Consider the following 19,790-nt stretch of genomic DNA (forward strand, 5'->3'; position numbering starts at 1 on the left):
TAACACTTGATCATCTTCTAATCAGTCTACATAACTTAATGTTTTGTTCCATTGTTTATTCCCTGTCTCTCCCGTAAAATCAAATGTATCTCACAAGGGTGGGAATGTTTGTCTATTTTGTTCTCTTATGTATTCCATCTTCCCATCAAGAACAATGCCTAGTGTATAGCAGGCACTCAATAATATTCACTGAATACAAATAAATGAATGAGCCCAATTTTAGACCTATTTTTAGTATACCATGTTCTTCTCTGGGTCATTGTGAGTGCTATAAGGTGACATTTAAAATGCATCCTGTCAGTTTTTTGAGAAAGGGACTTGCAATATTTGTCTTGTGCTTGGGAAGAGAGTAGGGAAATGGATGGGAAAAACAAAATTTCACCATTTTTTCCTTCCCCAGTTTTCCCTTTTGGTCTCCATATCCCCCCCCTTTTTTTGTTTCTGTTAAGCTTTGTGTGAATTTTTATGTCAGTTTGTTTTTTTCCTCTTATTAGAAAAAGCACTCATTTGTAGGTGGTAATTAGGTTCATTCCATTACCAAATATATTTCCAGTTTCCATGTTAATGATACAACACTTTCCTTCTTTCTCCAAGTAAAAGAGAGTTCTGCTGATACTAAATTTGCTTTTTTTCCCTTTCCACTGCTTCCCTGTATCCACTAGCCATTTAGAAAACAAAAACAAAGGTTCTTATATAAGTAAGTTCTGGCTTGACTGTACTAGGGTTTCAAAAGTTGTTTAAAACTATCTCATCTAATTACCACTAATTTTGTATGATTGGCTTCATTGAAGCTAGTCACAACACAAGCTCACCTTTCAGAATTTAAAATAGAACAAAACCTAACATAGGGATGCATTTAGAAAAGATGGATAAATTCCAAACTGCAGAGGCTGAAGTTTAGTAGCTTACAATTTTTCAGGATTTGAACCTTTAACAAATAATTACTCGCCAAAGTAGAAATGAACTTTCAAAAGTCTTCAGATTCCTGCGGAGATTTTGTGGGGAAGGGTCCTGGTGGGGTTTGGGAGTGTCTGTGCAAAAAGGATACATTTTATACAGGTGGCTAGATGCTTTATTTTGTAATTTGTGGAGACTTGAATTTTAAGCACACAAGGTTTTCCTAAGCTTCCTGTTATATTGAACATAATGGTATTTTCTTATAAAGCAAACAAATTTGTTTTCTGAAACTAAAGAGTCAATTTTTTTTTCATTTTTAATTTAAGTCAGATCAATTTAAATTAGGTAAACATATGTAACTAGTATGTGGAACAAGCATGACTCATGATAATGTAATCACAATCTTCCACTAGCCCTTTACATTCAGTGGAAATGAGTATCCCTTGGCCCCGATGAGAATTCAGGCTGGTACCACATCATTTAAAATCATAAATACAGCCTCCATAGATCTCAATCAAAATTCCAAACTCAAATACTTTTCCTTTTCCTAGCTGGAACCTGCATAGAGTAGCAGTCTGCAGGAAGGGACGGTGAAATGGGACATGGCTGGTCTCTCTATTCCTCTACTTCCTGCTTCTCCTCTGGGCCCTTCTCCTGCCAGATCTGGGTGTTCAGCTCCAGCCCCCGCCTCCCACTCCCCGCTCTCCAGGAGGCTGTCCTCCTAGAGGACAGACCCCAAAAGAATCCCACATAGGAAGCTTTCACAGATGCCCTATCACCCCCAGGGAAGGCACACTCTCCTGCTGTACCACTAAAGGAGAGAACGTGCCCACTTCTCTACATTTAAGTGGCTTGGGAGTCAGCTCCCAAGCCACTAGACTCCCTAACTGTGAGGCTCACGTTTTAAACAATCTGAGTAGCCTTGTAACTCCTCACCCCTAGCCAGGGTTGAAATGAAGGGGCCGTCCTCTCCTTCTGCTGAGGTGGATTGGTACTCATGGCATAGTTTTCTTCAGATGTGCCCTTCTCACTAGATCCTCTCTCCTCCTCTCACTCAACCTTTGTATTCTTGAAGCAAGTGAGGGAGCTCCAGAGTGATGGCAATGAGAGTTGGGGAGGAGAAGGGAAAGCTCCTCTTTACTGAAGAATATCTACTTATAAATGGAGATGGGTGGCAACCCTGTTGTAATAACTGTTTGCAGGCAGGGATCCTCAGCAGATGCTAAAATCAGGTTGTGGAGGACCCAGCGATTCATGTGGTCTCAGAGAATCGCACACCCAAGTTACTTATTTGTTACCAAGTCAAAGAAGTACCATCATGGTGGGGAAAGCTGGAAGATACTCTCAGCCAAGTGATCAACCTTAACCTGACCCATAATGGGACACAGTGACACTCCTGGGTCTTCTGAGGGACACACTGAGAAGAACCCAAAATCACCTATATAATCTTGCCAAAAATGCTTCATCTAATCATGAGAAAAATGATCAGACAATCCAGACTGAGAGATTTTCCAAAACAATTGGCTTGGAATTTTTTCAAATGTCACTGTTACTAAAGAGGAAAAAAAAATGGAGGAACCACTTTAGACTAAAAGAGATTAAAAAGCCATGAAACTAAATACAGTGTGGGACTCCTAGTTAAATCATGGATCCAGGTAGAGGAGGAGAAGATGGCAGCAGAGTAGGAGGACCGTAGGCTTGCCTCATCCCATGAATACAACTAGCTAGAGATCATATCATCTTAAATACCCCAGAAATCTATCTGAAGCTCTACAACTAAAGATAGAGAAGAGGCCACACTGTAGAAGGTAGGAAGTGTGGAGATGCAGCTTGGGAGAAAAATAGACTGTGGCTGCTGCAAAGAGAAGGGAGCCGTGGTCACCGATAAGGGTGAATGACAGACCAACACATGGGGGAATGCACAGGGAAAGCAAATCCCCATAGCAATTAGCGTGGAAACTGAGAGGGCCCGAATTTTGTGAGTTCTTGCAACCAGCAGGGCTTAAAGCCTGGAGTTTTAAAAGGTGTTGTGCTTGGATCTGGGAGAGCTTGGAGGACTTTGGGGCTGCTCTTAGAGAAAAGGCAGGGCAAACAGTCCATGGATATACAGCATGAAAACAGTGATCTGAAGAGCAACTGGGGCACACAGAAGGGAGGCTATTTGCTCATCTTGGAGCTCTCCCAGAGAAGCAGTGTTCATGGAGGGACCCCTCAAAAACAAAGGAACTGGCAGGCACCACTTCCCTCCCCTGCTCCTCAGCATAAGCACAGGGCCACCTGTGGAAACCAGGCAGAACTGACAATTGCTACCTAACTTGCTTACACCAAGCCCCACCCCCGTGCTCTGGAAGAACCACCCTTCCCAGTCACGCTTACCTCAGTCCCACCAGTGGGCCCCTACCACAGAACACCATCCCAAACCCCGCCAACATGTCTCTCAACCCAGGAGTTTTGTGAGACTTCGGTTCCGGTGGCAGCAGCAACATGTCTTATTTCACAAGCAGACCAGAGCACACCTAGTTAAAACATGCCACATTCAGACCAGGGACCACACACTGCCCACAAAGGGCAAAGAAAATCTCTGCAGACAACTGGCCTGAAAGATAAAGTGGCCAGGACACAACAGCAGAGCACATGCAGCACACATTGGAGACACTCCCAGAAGCACCAGGACCTGGGGAACAGGGGACACTACACTGCAGAGCACTATAGGACCTCTCCTTCATAAAGCCATTACTCTCAAGAATAGGAGATGTAGCATACTTTCCTAACACACAGAAACAGGCCCAGAGACTTAGACAAAATAAGAAGACAGAGGAATTTGTCCCAAATGAAAGAATAGGGCAAGGCCAAGGCTGGAGATCTAAGTGAAACAGATATAAGTAATATGCCTGATGGGAATTTAAAGCAATGATCATAGCGATACTCATTAGACTGGAGAAAAGAGTGGACAACATCAGTGAGAGCATTAACACAGAGATAAAAATAACATAGCAGAGACAAAGGGCTCAATAAACAAAATGAAAAACATGCTTGATGGAATGAACAGCAGGATGGAAGAAGCAGAGGAACAAATTAATCACCTAGAGGACAGAGAAATGGAAACTAATCAAGCTGAACAAAAGAGAGAAAAACAGAATTATGCAAAACAATAACAGATTTAGCGAACTCAGTGACTCCATCAAATGTAATAACATTTGTATTACAGGAGTCCTGGAAGAAGAGAGAGAGAAAAGGGAGCAGAGAATTTATTTGAAGAAATGATAGCTGAAAACTTCCCTAATCTGGGGAAGGAAACAGATATCCAGATCCAGGAGGCACAGAGAACTCCCAACAAAATCAACGAAAGCACATCTATTCCAAGATATCCTGTAATTAAAATGGCAAAACATAGTGATAAAGAAAAAAAATATTAAAAGCAGCAAGACAGAAGAAGACAGTTATATACAAAGGAAACCCCATAAGGCTATCAGTATATTTTTTAGCAGAAATTTTCCAAGCCAGAAAGGAGTGGCATGATATATTCAAAGTGCTGAATGAGAAAAACCTGCAGCCAAGAATACTCTATCCAGCAAGGCTGTCATTCACAATAGAATGAGAGATAAGGAGTTTCCCAAACAAAAACTAAAAGAGTTCATGACCACTAAACCAACCCTGCAAGAAATATTAAAGGGGACTCTTGGAGTCAATAGGAAAGACCAAAAATGACAGTATGAAGGTAGGAAACACAAAGGCAGTAAAAGTGAATATTTCTATAAAAAATCAGTCAAGGAATTCACCAAATAAAAGGATATAAAAAATGACACCATACAGCTAAAACATGGGGAGGAGAGAAGAATGGGTTCAAATATAAACAACCATCAACTTAATATTGCTATATGCAGAAGACGTTATATACAAACCTAGTGGTAACCACAAATAAAAAACTACTAATAAATATGGAAAGAATAAAGAGAAAGAAACCCAAATATATCGCTAAAGAAAAACCACAAACCATGAAAGAAAGATAAGAAAGATCAGAGAAAATCTTCAGAAATGACCACAAAACAATTAATAAAATGGCAATAAATACATATCTATCAATAATTACTTTGAATGTAAATGGACTAAATACTCCAATCAAAAGATACAGGGTGACAGAATGGATAGAAAAACAAGACCCATTTATTTGCTGCGTATAAGAGACTCATTTTAGACCTAAAGACACCTGCAGGTTGAAAGTGAGAAGATAGAGAAACATTTATTATGCAAATGGGTGTCAAAAGAAAGCAGGAGTAGCAATACTTATATTGGACAAAATAGACTTTAAAACAAAGAAGGACATTATATAATCATGAAGGGGACAGTCCAATAAAAAGATATAACAATCAGAAATGTTTATGCAATCAACATGAGAGTACCCAAATACACAAAACTATTAATAACAAACATTAAGGAACTAATCGATACAAATACAGTAATAATAGAGGAATTTAACATACCACTTATATCAATGGACACATCATCTAAACAGAAAATCAACAAGGAAAGAATGGCTTTGAATGATACACTGGACTAGATGGATCTAACAGATATATTCAGAACATTCCATCCTAAAACAGCAGGATACACATTCTTTTCAAGTGCATGCAGAACAGTCTCCAGAATAGATCACACATTAGGCCACAAAACAAGCCTCAACAAATTCCAAAAGATCAAAGTCATACCATGCATCGTTTCTGACCACAACCTTATGAAACTAGAAGTCAACCACAAAAAAACATCTGCAAAGACCACAAATATATGGAGGTTAAATAACCTGCTACTAAACAATGAATGGGTCAACCAGGAAATCAAAGAGGAAGTTAAAAAGTACATGGAAACAAACAAAAATGAAAACAACAACAATTCACACAGCAAAAGTAGTTCTAAGAGGGAAGTTTACAGCAATACAGGCCCACCTTAAGAAGGAAGAAAAATCTCAAATTAACAATCTAAACTTATGTGTAAAGGAGCTAAAAAAGAACAATGAATGAAGCCTAAAGCCAGCAGAAGGAAGCAAATAATAAAGATTAGAGCATAAATAAATGATATAGAAACTAAAAGCAATAGAACAGCTCAATGAAACCAGGAGCTGGTTCTTTGAAAACATCAATAAAATTGATAAACCTCTAGCCAGACGTATCAAGAAAAAAAGGACCCAAATAAATAAAATCACAAATGAGAGAAGAGAAAAAACCACAGAAATGCAAAGGATTATAAGATAATATTATGAAAAACTATATGCCAATAAATTGGACAACTTCTAGGTTATCTAGGGATAAATTCCTAGGAACATAGAACCTTCCAAAACTGAAACAGGAAGAAATAGAACATTTGAACAGACTGATTACCAGCAAAGAAATTGAGTCAGTAATAAAAAAACTCCCAACTAACAAAAGTGCAGGACCAGATGGCTTCACAGGTGAATTCTACCAATCACTTAAAGAAGAGTTAATACCTATTCTTGTCAAACTCTTCCAAAAGACAGAAAAAGAAAACTTCCAAATTCATTCTATGAGGCCAGCATTACCCCGATACTAAAACCAGGTAAAGACACACAAAAAGAGAACTATAGGCCAATAATTCTGATGAACACAGATTCAAAAATCCTCAAGAAAATATTAGCAAACTGATGCCAACAATACATTAAAAATATCATTCACTACGACCAAGTGGGATTTATTCCTGGGTTGCAAGAGTGGTTCAATATTTACAAATCAATCAACATGATATATCACATCAGTTGGAGAAAGGATAAGAACCATATGATCATTTCAATAGATGCAGACAAAGCATTTGACAAAGTACAACGAAGTAGGTTTAGAGGGAACATACTGCAACATAATAAAGGCCATATATGAAAAACCCACAGCAACTATCATACTTAATGCAGAAAAACGGAGTCTTTCCCCTAAAGTCAGGAATAAGACAAGGATGTCCACTCTCACCACATTTATTCATCATAGTACTGGAAGTCCTAGCCACAGCAATCAGACAACAAAAAGAAATAAAAGGCATCCAAATCTGTAGTGATCATAAAACTATCACTATTTGCAGGTGACATGAACTCCATGTAGAGTTCCACACAAAAACTGCTAGAACTGATAAACAAATTCAGTAAAGTCACAGGATACGAAATCAATGTACAGAAATCTGTTGCAAATCTGTATACCAATAATGAAGAAGGAGAAAGAGAAATTAAGAAAACTCCCATTTACAATTGCACCAGAAATAGTAAGATATCTAGGAATAAACCTAACCAAAGAGGTGAAAGACTTGTACTCTGAGAACTATAAAATACCAGTGAAAGAAATTGAAGGTGACACAAAGAAATGCAAAGACATTCCATGCTCTCGGATTGGAAGAACAAACATTGTTATAGTGTCTATGCTACCCAAAGCCATGTACACATTTAATGGAATCCCTATCAAAATACCAACAGCATTTTTCATATAACTAGAACAAACAATCCTAAAATTTGTATGGAACCACAAAAGACCTCAAATAGCCAAAGCAATCTTGAAAAAGAAAAGCAAAGCTGGAGGCATCACAATATCAGACTTCAAGTTATATTACAAAGCTGCAATAATCAAAATAGTAGGGTACTGGCACAAAAATAGACATATAGATCAATGGAACAGAATAGAAAAATCCAGAAATAAACCCACAATTATATGGTGAATTAATCTTCAACAAAGCAGAAAAGAATATTTAATGGGAAAAAGATAGTCTCTTCAACAAATGTGTTAGGAAAACTGGACAACATTATGCAGAAGAATGAAACTGGACCACTTTCTTATACTATACACAAAAATAAATTCAAAATGGACTAAAGACCTAAATATGAGACCTGAAACCATAAAAAATCCTAGAAGGGAACACAGGCAATAACTTCTTTGACTTCAGCCATAGCAACTTTTTTCTAGATATGTCACCTTTGGCAAGGGAAACAAAAGCAAAAATAAATTATTGGGACTATATAAAAATAAAAATCTTCTGCACAGTAAAGGAAATAATCAACAAAACTAAAAAGCAACCTATGGAATGGGAGAAGATATTTGCAAATGACATATCCAGTAAGGGGTTAATATCCAAAGTATATAAAGAACTTGTACAATTCAACACCTAAAAAACAAGTAATCCAAATTAAAAATGGGCATAAGACATGAACAGACATTTCCCCAAAGAAGACATCCAGATGCATAAAAAGATGCTCATCATAATTTATCATTAGGGAAAGCAAATCAAAACCAAAATGAGATATCACCTCACATCTGTCAGAATGGCTAAAATCAACAAAACAAGAAACAAGTGTTGGTGAGGATGTGGAGAAAAAGGGACCCTCATGCACTGTTGGTGCAGCCACTTTGGGAAAGAGTATGGAAGTTTCTCAAAAAGCTAAGAATAGAACTACCTTGAGATCCAGCAATCATATTGCTGGGTATTTACCCAAAGAATACAAAAACACTAATTCAAAGGGATACATGCATTCCTATGTTTATAGTGGCATTATTTACAATAAACAAGATGTGGAAGCCCCCCAAATATTCACTGATTGATGAATGGATAAAGAAGATGTGATATATGTATATAATACATATAATGGGATATTACTCAGCCATAAAAAAGAATGAAATCTTGCCATTTGCAATGACACGGAGGAAGCTAGAGAGTAATATGCTAAGCAAAATAAGTCAGAGAAAGACAAATACCATATGATTTCATTCATATGTGGAATTTAAGAAACAAAACAAATAAGCAAAGGGAAAAAAGAGAGAGAGAGAGAGAGACAAACCAAGAAAGAGGTTCTTAACTCTAGAGAACAAACTGCTGGTTACCAGAGAGGTGTGGGCATGGGTGAAATAGGGGATGGGGATTAAATTAAGAAGCATGATGAACACCAGGGGATTAAAATAGAAACTTAAAAAAGAGTAATAACTAACATATATTGAGCACCTTTATGTACTATCCACTGTTTTTTTATAATTATTATACCATTCAGTCTGTACTAACACATGCTGATGTGTTCGTCTTTTCTTCAGCATTAGAGATGAGGACAACAGAACCAGAAATTCATATTAACTTTCTTAAAGCACAGGATTTCTATGAGTTACTGTCAGGACAAAGAGCTGTCTATCCGTTTTCAAAGTCTTTGCATTGTTCAGTATATCACATTGACCTATGATCTATTTCAGTTCTCTTTTTCAATGTCATATGCACAAGAGGGCTTTGGTCTTAAAAATCTTGACTGTAAGAAAAACTGTAATAGGATGTAATAATACCGGAACCAGAAAAATGATTTGGATTTTGCTGATGTAGTCGAAAAAACAGTTTTGATTTTAAAGTAAAACATTAATTTGAAAAAACATCATGGATCCACTTCCCTCTCAAAAACAAACAGCAATAAGAACAACTAAATCCTATAAATGACATTTCAGGAAACAGGAATATGGCTTGCATATTAGATAACGGTGGTGTTATCAATGGTAAAGTTCTCGAGTGTGATGATTGTATAGAAGAATGCCTTGTTCTCAGGAGATAGAAGTATTTATGGGCAAAATGTGATAATGAAAGGGCAAAATACAGCACAATTTGGTAAATCGAGGTGAAGAATATTGGGTGTTTATTTTTTCAACTTTTCCATAGGTTTTTAATTTCTCAAAATAAAACACCGCGGGAAGAAAAAAGACATGGAATTAGCTCTTGCTCATTTCCTCTGCAAGTATACAAATAGAGATTTGGCACCTCTCTTTGAAATTTCTTTTCAATTGTGTCTTAGTGTCTGGTTGAAACTTCAATTATTATACCTTGTTATGCATCTGTATTCCTAAAATTGTAAATTTATGTAACAACAACAACTTCAAAATATTTGTACAGAGCATTACAGTATATGAAACATTTCCATTTATATTACCTCATGTTATCGTCACAAGAATCCTGGAAATGTCCCGGCAAGGTAATATTTTCCTTCTTGCCATTTTCCAAGTGAAAAACTGAGAAACAGAAAGTCTGAGCTACTCAACCAAATTCCCACACCTAAGACTAGCACCCTCTTCCTCTGATTGCAGACCCCATATTTTTTCACAACACATATTCAACACCCCAAGGCGGGGAGGTGGGTTAACAAAGCCATTTACCCTCTCATTACTTTGTTGTTGTTTTTTTTCCCCAGAAAGTAAGAGAGAGACTGAAGAGTATTTGTTTATCCCCACTGTCTGAAAATGCCAGATTAGCAAGGACACAAGTGGCTCTGCTCACCCGATTGAAGCAGCATGCGGCCAAACCCTGAGTGAGATGCTGCTAAGTGACCGGCTGCTAAAATCCACAGCCCTACCTGCCTGGGCTAGGGCAATGGATAATGTTAGTCTCCAAATCCTCCCCATGTGACTATGGATCAGCTGCAGCACAATAAGGAACTTAGGGAGATGAATTCCCCTGAGACTGAGTTGACATCCCCTCAGAATATGGAGGTAATTCTTGTCACAACTCCAGGGAGATGATAAAGCACACAGAAGGAAGTTCACATGAGTCACAAACCCACAGCTCCAGAATACTAAGCAGTTCTGTCTCCACCTGACAGCTGGGGTACGCAAAAGCCGTGTCTGTTTTCTCTCAATCTCCCTTTCCCTTTCTTGACTAAAAACAACTTAAGAAAAAAGAAAAACAAAAAGTCACCGTTTCTGAGCTTGGTGAGGGCCACAAATTTGTGGTGAGGAGGTACAATAGGCCTCCAGACACATGGCCCACATTCTCTTTTCGTATCTTCCTAATGATAGGGGTTGTATCTCTTCTGCCTTCACTTAAGTCTCAAAGAAAGGGCAAAGAAAGGGAGACAACAGAGGAAGTAGCTAAACTGCATAGAATATAAGCACTCTTCTTTAGCGTCTTCCCTTCTAACCAGGACTTTATGAATGAGGCTGGGAATCTTTGACATCCAAAGAAAGCACAACATACAGTATTAGATGATCACAAATTATTTGGAATATAATTTTCTTTAAAGCCAGCTAATCATATATTTTCTGCAGCCTTGGCACTCTTAATTTCTCAGTATGCTCTAGCAAAGGTAGTTTTTGTAAATCTCCTGTTCTATGGAACCCAGGTGGAAAAGATAATTTGTTAACTGGGACTCTGATGTGTTATCAGATCTATCCACGTTTAGGACCCTGGCGGTGGGGGCTCTGTTAACTCTGGACAATTTTTCGACACCCCTACAAGACTAAACATCTGAAGCAACATGTCACCAACTGAGAGTGCTGACCTCTGTAACATGCCTTTGCAGTGTTACTTAAGGTTATTCAGTCCTGTTCAACAAAGTAAGAGAAATAAGAAGGATAAATGGAACTGGGTAGAGAAACAAGTAGCTTGTGAGACACAGGCAGAATTCACATAATGTATATGGTATGACTCAGGGGATTAGTAACCTCTGAGTCACAGTAGCCATAAAGTAGGAAATGTGTGTGTGTGCTGAGTATAGAGGTAGAAGGATGGAAAAACGTGATATTCACAATGTATCCAATGTGTAAGACACCAAACATTCAAGGTATACTAAATATACATGAAATATATGAAGACTCAAAGTCTTAAATCAGCCCGATTGGTGATCCCATTCTGGCTTTGAAAATCCTGTGCACAAGAAATGCAGAGTCCATGGCTGTGCATCAGGCTACCTGGTGAGCTACAGGTAATGGCCAGGTGAATTTGTCTTTGAGGTGACTAATATAACATAACAAAATTAAAAAAATAAAATAAAATAAAATAAAATCACAGTCTCAAGTTTGCCTTTCGACTGAATGGATGAACCCTGGAAAATCTATGATTACACTAATTGTAAAGGACGTGGAGGATTTCAGAACAAAAGAGCGATCAGATTCAAGATTTAGGCAAGGACGCTCAGTAGATAGCAGGTGCCCAGGTCAATCATACACTTGCTCTCTTGGAAAACCTCAAGGACAATACATCATTAGTTTTTGATGTGGTGATCCACGATCCATTGTTTTCGTATAACTGTGATTTTATTTTCAAAAGTGTATCTAGAAAAAATTCAATAATAGGATCTACTTATTCATTTAGTTGAAATTCATTGAATATCTACTATGTGCCAAGCACTTTTCTGTGCACTGGGAGAAGCAGAAGTTAATAAATTAGGTAAACATCCTGCCTTATAGAAATTACATTCTTGTGGGGGTGACAGGCAATAAGTTAGTAAGAAAGTTACATTAGGTGGTGATAATACTATGAAGAAAAAAATAACTCCTGGGAGGAGGGTAGGAAGTATGGGGGGTAGATTTTAGATAGGGTGTCCAAGGGAGCTCTGAGAAGGATATGGGGGGGAATAGCCTGGCCTCCCACAAAATGGGAAGGGTGTAACTTTGGAGTCAGATCGCTCTTTTTTTTTTTTTGTCACAGAGTTGGTAGGTTTTGGCTCATCTTCTTGGATATGAAAATCATTTTCTCCAAATTAATTTCTTGAAAACTCAGCTGTCCCGGCCTTTCAAACCAGAAGGTGAAATTGATCTGATGGGCATTAGAGACTCTCAGGATCATCCTGGCCAGGGTCAAAAATGAAATGCATTAGATAATTTTAATTCGATATAGTAATCCTCAGGGTCAGCTGAACTGCCAAAGAATCATCCCTCCATTCATTTCTGCTCATTTAGGTATCAGTCAGATTTCTGGAGAAAGACCTGGCATCTGGAGGCTACTGTTGTTGCTGATGAGGAGAAACGGAATGTAAGAATGTGTTGGGAATGTTTGCCAGCAACCTGTCCTCAACATCACCCTGAAATATGTTGAACCAGATCAGGTGCCAGAATGTTTGTAGATATTAGGAAACCAAAATAGGTTTTCAAGTAGAGAAAAATAAAGTTGGATCTATTTCACTTTAGAGCTTCACTCATTCAATCGCTCAACACTTATTCACTCATTCATCCAATCATTCATCCATCCATCTATCCATCCATACACATAATAAATATTTACTGAGCACCTACTATGTGTCTGTTGCTCTGCTAGACTGGAAATAGAGTTTATAGACCTGCATATGATCAAATTCAGTTGTCAGTAGCCACATGTGGCTATGAAGCATTTGAAACGTGGCTGATCCAAATTAAGACGTGCTATAAGCATGAAAAGCACAACAGATTTCAAAGACTTAGTGTGAAAATAATCTCATTAATAATTTTTATATTGATTACATGTTAAAATGATATTTTTTATATATTGGGTTAAATTGAAAAAATATATATGTATTTTTTAAGATTTTTTTTTTATTTTTAAGTAATCTCTACACCCATTGTGGGCCTTGAACTTACAACCCTGAGATCAAGAGTTGCATGCTCTGAGCCAGACATCACCCCTAAAATATATTTTTACAATTATTTTCATCTGTTTCTTTTTACCTTTTGAAAGTAACTAATAGAAAATTCAAAATACACATATGATTTGCATAATAATTAGTGCTGCTAATGACTATTTGCAGAAGATTTCTTCCTTGTATCATTATGTCTTGGGGGAAAGATTGAGAGTGTCTTTCAGGGAAGATAATAAAATATAAAGGCAGAGGGATGATCCATTGTGCTTAGGTGACATTTCTAGTTTTTAGGTCATTAAATTTTTGTTCTGAAAACTTTGCTTTGGATCTAAATATCTAGGTCCAGTGTTCTGGAATTGAAAAACTTGGAGAAAATTTGGGATGCTGCAATGTGTGTTACTTTCTGGTATTTTTTGAGCTGTCATTGGATATCCTAGATACCTGAATATCTATGGATTCCTGCTTGCATATGGGGACACCAAACAAGATGGCTTAGCAGGAAGTAAATACTTATGGAATGGGCTGTTTGACATGATGATATTGTGGGAACTAAGTGAAGCTAATTTGATATTGTCTCTCATTTTAAAAAGACATCTGGGGGTACCAGGGTGACTCTGTCAGTTAAGCCTCTGCCTTGGGCCCGAGCCCCCTCAGGGCTCCCTGCTCAGTGGGGAGTCTGCTTCTCCCTCTACTTGTCCCACTGCTTGTGCGCTTTCTCTCTCTCTGTCAAATAAATTTAAAAAAATCTTAAAAAAAATAAGTAAAAAGACATCTGTGTTGTTTATGTCTGCATTGATCTGCTAGCAGGAAAAAAAATTGAACTGTAATTAGGTTGGGAAAACACCTAATGACTAAGGGAGTCTGTGAGATTAACTAGTTTTGGCAAAAAGCTCTAAATAAAAGTTAGAAGGCTGAATTCCAAATGTTTTTTAAATTAAAATATGATTTCATTAAAAAATCATCATATTCTCAGATCAACACATTGGTGGGATTTCTCTTTTCCTTTTTAAAAAGCTATGCAAACTGGGCGCCTGGGTTGCTCAGTCGGTTGAGTGTCTGCCTTCGGCTCAGGTCATGATCCCAGGGTCCTGGGATCGAGTCTCATACCCGCTCTGCGGGGAGCCTGATTCTCCCTCTGCCTGCTGCTCCCCCTGCTTTTATTCTCTTTGTCAAATAAATAAATAAAATCTTAAAAATAAAAAGTTATGCAAACAAAAACAGTTCCCCTCTTTTTTTCTGTTATTCACAAGTAGTCCATGGTTTGTAGACTCCTGCCCTCTAGTAATGCTCGATCACTCACTCTCTGGAACAATGAGAAGGGTATAGAGAAAGAAATTAGCCTGACACTTGGGAATGACAGAAAACCAAACCAAAAAACCTCTAGTACAGGTCCTCAGACACACAAATGCTCTGTGTCTATCCCTTTCTAGCCTGACTCATGTTGGAATGAAGTTTCTTTTGTATAATGAGCTCAGGAGAAGCTTTTGAAATACACGCTGGGATTTATGGGAATGAGAGAATTAAGAATATGAGGTGCAGAGAGCACAAGGAACTGCCAGTGACTCTGGTAAGAACACAGCAGCATAAGAAGGAAGAAATGGGATACGGGGCTGATTTTTTTTTCTGGGATTGAAACACACACCATCGATGCCAGATATTGTAGAAGAGACAGATGGTATGGCAGATGCTGTGAAAGAAAAATGACTTCCTACTAGGTGAACCAGAAAAAATAAACAAGAAGGACAGAGGGAAAAGTACAAGAGTTCCCCTCTGTTGTCAGGAACATCGTTCCATGCTGTAGAATGTAATTGCACCGCATAGGCTTGCAGATTGCAAATTAAGTGTCTTAACCACGTTCTCCACTGATGGCACGTTTGTAATTTACAGCCATTCTTTTGAGAGGGCCCACTTTTTGTCTACTGGTTTTCTAAAGCAAGGAAGATAACAACTAACTGGACATATGATGCCTATATATTATGAAGAAGATGCCACTGCTCATCTTTTTCTGGCTCAGTTGGTTGCTATAGGATATGGAGAAACTGAATGAAACTCATCTTGGTTTATTTTAGAAACATTCCCAATTAACATCCTTTCAAGGTGCAAATCAAATGAATGGGGTTGGCATTTTAATAAACTTAAATCAAAGTTGTTTAAAACGTGTCTCAGAAAGCTGTGCTGGGCTCTCTCATTAGGTCCCTGGGGTTTAAAACAGATGCCTCATCAAAATTATAGCTTAGCATGTGCCGTGGCTCCATGGAGTTGATAGGAATGGTTGAAACCAATAAAAATGATTTTCAAAGGCTAAGGGTCTAATATGAGATACCCAGACACATACACACAGTACAGTGCCAACATATGTAGATTTAATATATGAAACTTCATCACTATGCACTTGGCAGCCACAGTTACATCACTTATATTAGACAGGAATGGATGCAGTCGAGCCTAAAATTGCCAATGTGAGTTGCTGAAATAAAGAAAAGGATGTGAATGATATTAAGGGTTTTCTGGCCATTACAAAAATAGAAAAAGGGGGGCTTGGGGGGCTGGGCAAGTATCCAGTGATGGTTTTGCCACTATATTTGCAGAGGAAATTGAAAATTAATTAAAGACTATAGAGTAACATTGACTAACAAAGAACTACTATAGGCTTTTGAAGGGTAATTCTGATTATATATAATATTTACTTTCTGTGCTGTTTTTAGAAACACTAATAGCCCTCTGAGGTAGACCCCATTGTACATGTACAACCTTCACTCTCACACAACTTATGACTTAGAAACTCATGGCAGAAATGAATCTTATAATGAATCTAATAACAACGTGGAATCCAGAAATAGCTTAGACACCATATTCTTCCATTTTTAAGGGAGCAAATGCACCGAAGGCCTCCTGGCAATCCCTGTCTAGTTCTCATTTTCTTTTTATTTCCTATTTCTTCTTCTCTCTATTGCCCAGATCAGCGCTGCCCTCTGCTACAGTAAAGTAGAAGACACTAAATGCAGAGAATAAGTTTCCAGAGACTAGTATCACAGCGGCATCTCCACTGGGCCCACCTTGGAACAAATGAGTATACTAAAATTGAGGATACACATTTTCTGAAAGCCAGGGAGAAATTACAGGGAAGCAATTTCAATCTGGAACAAGTCCTACCCGAGGAATTTCTTTGGTGTGTCCCTGCTAAATCCTCCTAGAGGAATAAGTCTTAGAGCCTGATGGGCCAGCTAGGAGTGAATCCCTTTGGTGGAGGGTGGGGAGAGCCGACTACATTCCAGCATTGAAGTGGTGGATGGTCGCAGAGCTACAAAATGCCATGTTCCTTGATCTTATCATCAAGTGCAACTTTCTATTGTTTGGCCTCCTTCATTAGACTTCTGAACTTGGACAGTGACTCTTGACAAAAGAGCTTGATAAAATTTTCTGCTCTGTGGAATTTTATTTGAGAAACTCAGGGAAAATTAACATGTTCTCCAATTCTAGCAAAGGCTGGACAATGCTGCAGTTACAAATTCCATTGGGCAGCAATCTGGTGTTTTGAATGTTGTTGCTGTTGGTCTGTTTAGTACTCTGAAGCTCCCTTCTACTAAACTTCAACACATACTCAAAGTTCACACAACAGACACCATTATCTTACCAATATCACATAGTTTAGATCCTAACTGAGAATTCCCTCCTTCTATAGGTATATAATACAAATTATAATGTTTTCTGTTTGAGAGATTCCTGCATTATAGCTCTAACATTAGACATAGGGGCAGGATGCACAAAATGGGCCAAAAAAAAAAAAAAAAGACCCAGGAAAATCCCAAATGTTTTTCTATCCTGTACATGGTGTAATTGCAAAGGATTCTTTTCCAAAGAGGAAAATAGTGGCACTAGGCACTTGGAAGCAATTTCAGTCCTTCACAGTCCTCACCAAATGGCATTTTATTTGACACTTTTTTTTATCAGATAGTTTTAGCGTTCTCTTTCAATGTGTCATTGAGGAGAGTGTGACATCATGTTATCCTTGCAATAAGCACTTCTTACACTAATAAGATGTTTATGACTGCTTTATGAAATACCTATTCTTTGCCTTGATAAAAAATATGCATTTTTATGTCATTTCCATGGATAATTCTTATTATGAATTTCCAACACTGATATTGCTCTATGAGAAACTCCTGATTTACTTGGAATCAAGAAAGCTGAAAGCTCTAAGAGAAAATAAGATATATAAAAATATATTTTTAACATTTCTCTGTAGTTAAGAGATAAATGGCAAGGAAAATAATTTCCATAATATTTTGTCAGAAATGCAACCTACAGAAAAATTCATATATACTTTCCTATGTACAATCATTTGTAACTTCTATAACTTCTATAACCCTATAGCAAGAATAAACCTTTATAGAACCTGATTTATTATAAGACCCCGGACCACCTTTCGAATCATCAAGGACAAATTTATCTTCAGTATAATTTTGAATAGTAAGTAGAATTTGCCCTATTCTAATTCTTTGAAAATGTGTAACTGTATGTCATATTATAAGCCTCAAATGACAGAACATTCTTTTTTCCTTTTATCCCGTACATATCTTTGTTCTTATTCACCTCAGGTAAGTCTAATCCATAAGACTGTAAATCTCAATTAAGTAGAACATGCTAATATGTCTCCCCCAAACTATCTTCTTTCTCAATCATCTTAGGTAGACTCCACAAATAAATGTAAATTGAAGAAAACTTAGTTTTAGGAACATTCTCAAAGTTTCCACAGGAAGATGCCTAGTGTCTTCAAACAGTTGTAACAGAAAGGAACTAAAATGTTGCAGCTCCTTGAAAATCAAAACCCAAATTGCAATGAAGAGTCTCATTTTGAAGTAGACACTCCTATAAACCTCTGCTCATGGTACCACTTAGCACCTGTTAGCATGGATTGGAAGCTAATCAGACCTAGTCATTACAAAAGAGGAAGATCATCAAGGGACTTACTCCAAAATAATGATGGCTGGGTTATAAACTCCCCTTCCAATTAATTTTATTGTTTCAGTTGATGAAATTGCAGAAGTGAAATTAACCTGGAAAAAGGAAGCACTGTAACCAGCAGGAGCCACAGTCCCGATGCCTGTGGGCGCTTCAAAAAGGAATGAAGACACAGGATTGCAGAGCTCTGGCCTTGAGGGTAAATGCTGAGACTGAAAGACATTGACTGGAAAGGTGTTCATTTTCCCCATTCAACAAATCAGTCTGAATGTATTTCATTCCCTACCGGTAGTGAAATGAGTCATCCAGTTAGAATCAATAACTCTAGAGTCTTTCATCAAATTTCTTCACTCACCTTCCATGGGGGTGTTGCTGTCTGGTCGGTTTGCAAAGACTACGTCCACATACTCAAGCTGCAGCCTCTGGAGGGAGCCCTTCAGCCCTGGGAACGGAGGCAGGAAAAACCCAAAAAGTACAAATATAAGCACTATTAGAAGTAGTTAAAGTTGGGGGCGCCTGGGTGGCTCAGTCGGTTAGGCATCTGGTCGTGATCTCAGGGTCCTGGGATCGAGCCCTGCATCGGGCTCCCTGCTTTGCAGGCAGCCTGCTTCTCCCTCTCCCACTCCCCCTGCTTGTGTTCCCTCTCTCACTGTGTCTCTCTCTGTCAAATAAATAAATAAATAAATCTTTAAAAAAAAAAAAAAAAGAAAGTTTAAAAGACTCTTAACCCTAGGAAACAAACTGAGGGTTGCTGGAGGGGAGGTGGATGGGGGGATGGGGTAACTGGGTGAGGGGCATTAAGGAGGGCAAGTGATGTGATGAGCACTGGGTGTTCTACACAACTGAAGAATCACCGAACTCTACCTCTGAAACTAATAATACACCGTATGTTAATTAATTGAATTTAAATAAAATAAAATAAAATAGAAATAGTTAAAATTTGGTTTCCTTCAAACATTTACTTTAAAAAAAGGACTGTATTAGTTTCAGAAAGACATTGACTACAACAATATATTAATTGGCCCCTAGAACCTTTAAAAAATACATCAAAGGCTGTCTTTGTCCTCAACAAAGAGAAGTCTTATAGGGTGGCACAGTTCGGTTAAGCATCTGACTCATGGTTTCAGCTCAGGTCATGATCTCAAGGGTTGCGAGATTAAGCCTTGCCTCAGGCTCCACACTCCGTGTGGAGTCTGCTTAAGACTCTCTCTCTCTCTCTCCCTCTGCCCCTACCCCCCTGCTCTTTTTTTCTTTCTCTCTCTAAAATAAATAAATAAATCTTTCAAAAAAGCCTTATAACTTTCTCAATAATTTTAGTACTCCTACCCCACCAGAAAAAACATACCCAGGAATGATCTTTCATGGTGACTCATTTGTGGCAGTATCCAGGGGCAAAGTTTAGAATAAAAAGTAGCCTAAGAGTTTAACTTCTTTCTTCTTGAAAAAATGCAAATCACTGTCATGTTATGAATAACTTAACAGGCTTACAGTGGGATGGGATATATTGCACATCGAAAACATTAAAATGGTGTAAGTCAGAAATAAATGACTGCCAAGCCCATCCTAATGTACACATGTGCTGTAACAGGAATAAAAGGAT

At 38.0% G+C, this 19,790-nt stretch overlaps 1 protein-coding gene across 5 annotated transcripts in view; it reads right to left on the reverse strand.

Moving 5' to 3' along the window:
• The window catches only part of KCNAB1 (potassium voltage-gated channel subfamily A regulatory beta subunit 1), a 393,964-nt gene that overhangs the window by 39,722 nt on the left and 334,452 nt on the right, over nt 1–19,790 (reverse strand). For 3 of the 5 annotated variants that reach the window (XM_028103058.2, XM_028103059.2, XM_028103060.2), the window contains exon 8: nt 18,546–18,632. The exons of the other annotated variants lie outside the window; for them this stretch is intronic. In XM_028103058.2, the coding sequence (XP_027958859.1) occupies nt 18,546–18,632 (87 nt within the window). The remainder of the gene's footprint in view (nt 1–18,545; nt 18,633–19,790) is intronic. 5 annotated transcript variants of the gene reach the window in all.

Source organism: Eumetopias jubatus, unplaced genomic scaffold (assembly GCF_037043125.1).
Source record: "Eumetopias jubatus isolate StellerSeaLion01/CBP00866 unplaced genomic scaffold, mEumJub1_p1.0 scaffold_1, whole genome shotgun sequence".
NCBI classification, from domain to species: Eukaryota; Metazoa; Chordata; class Mammalia; order Carnivora; family Otariidae; genus Eumetopias; species Eumetopias jubatus.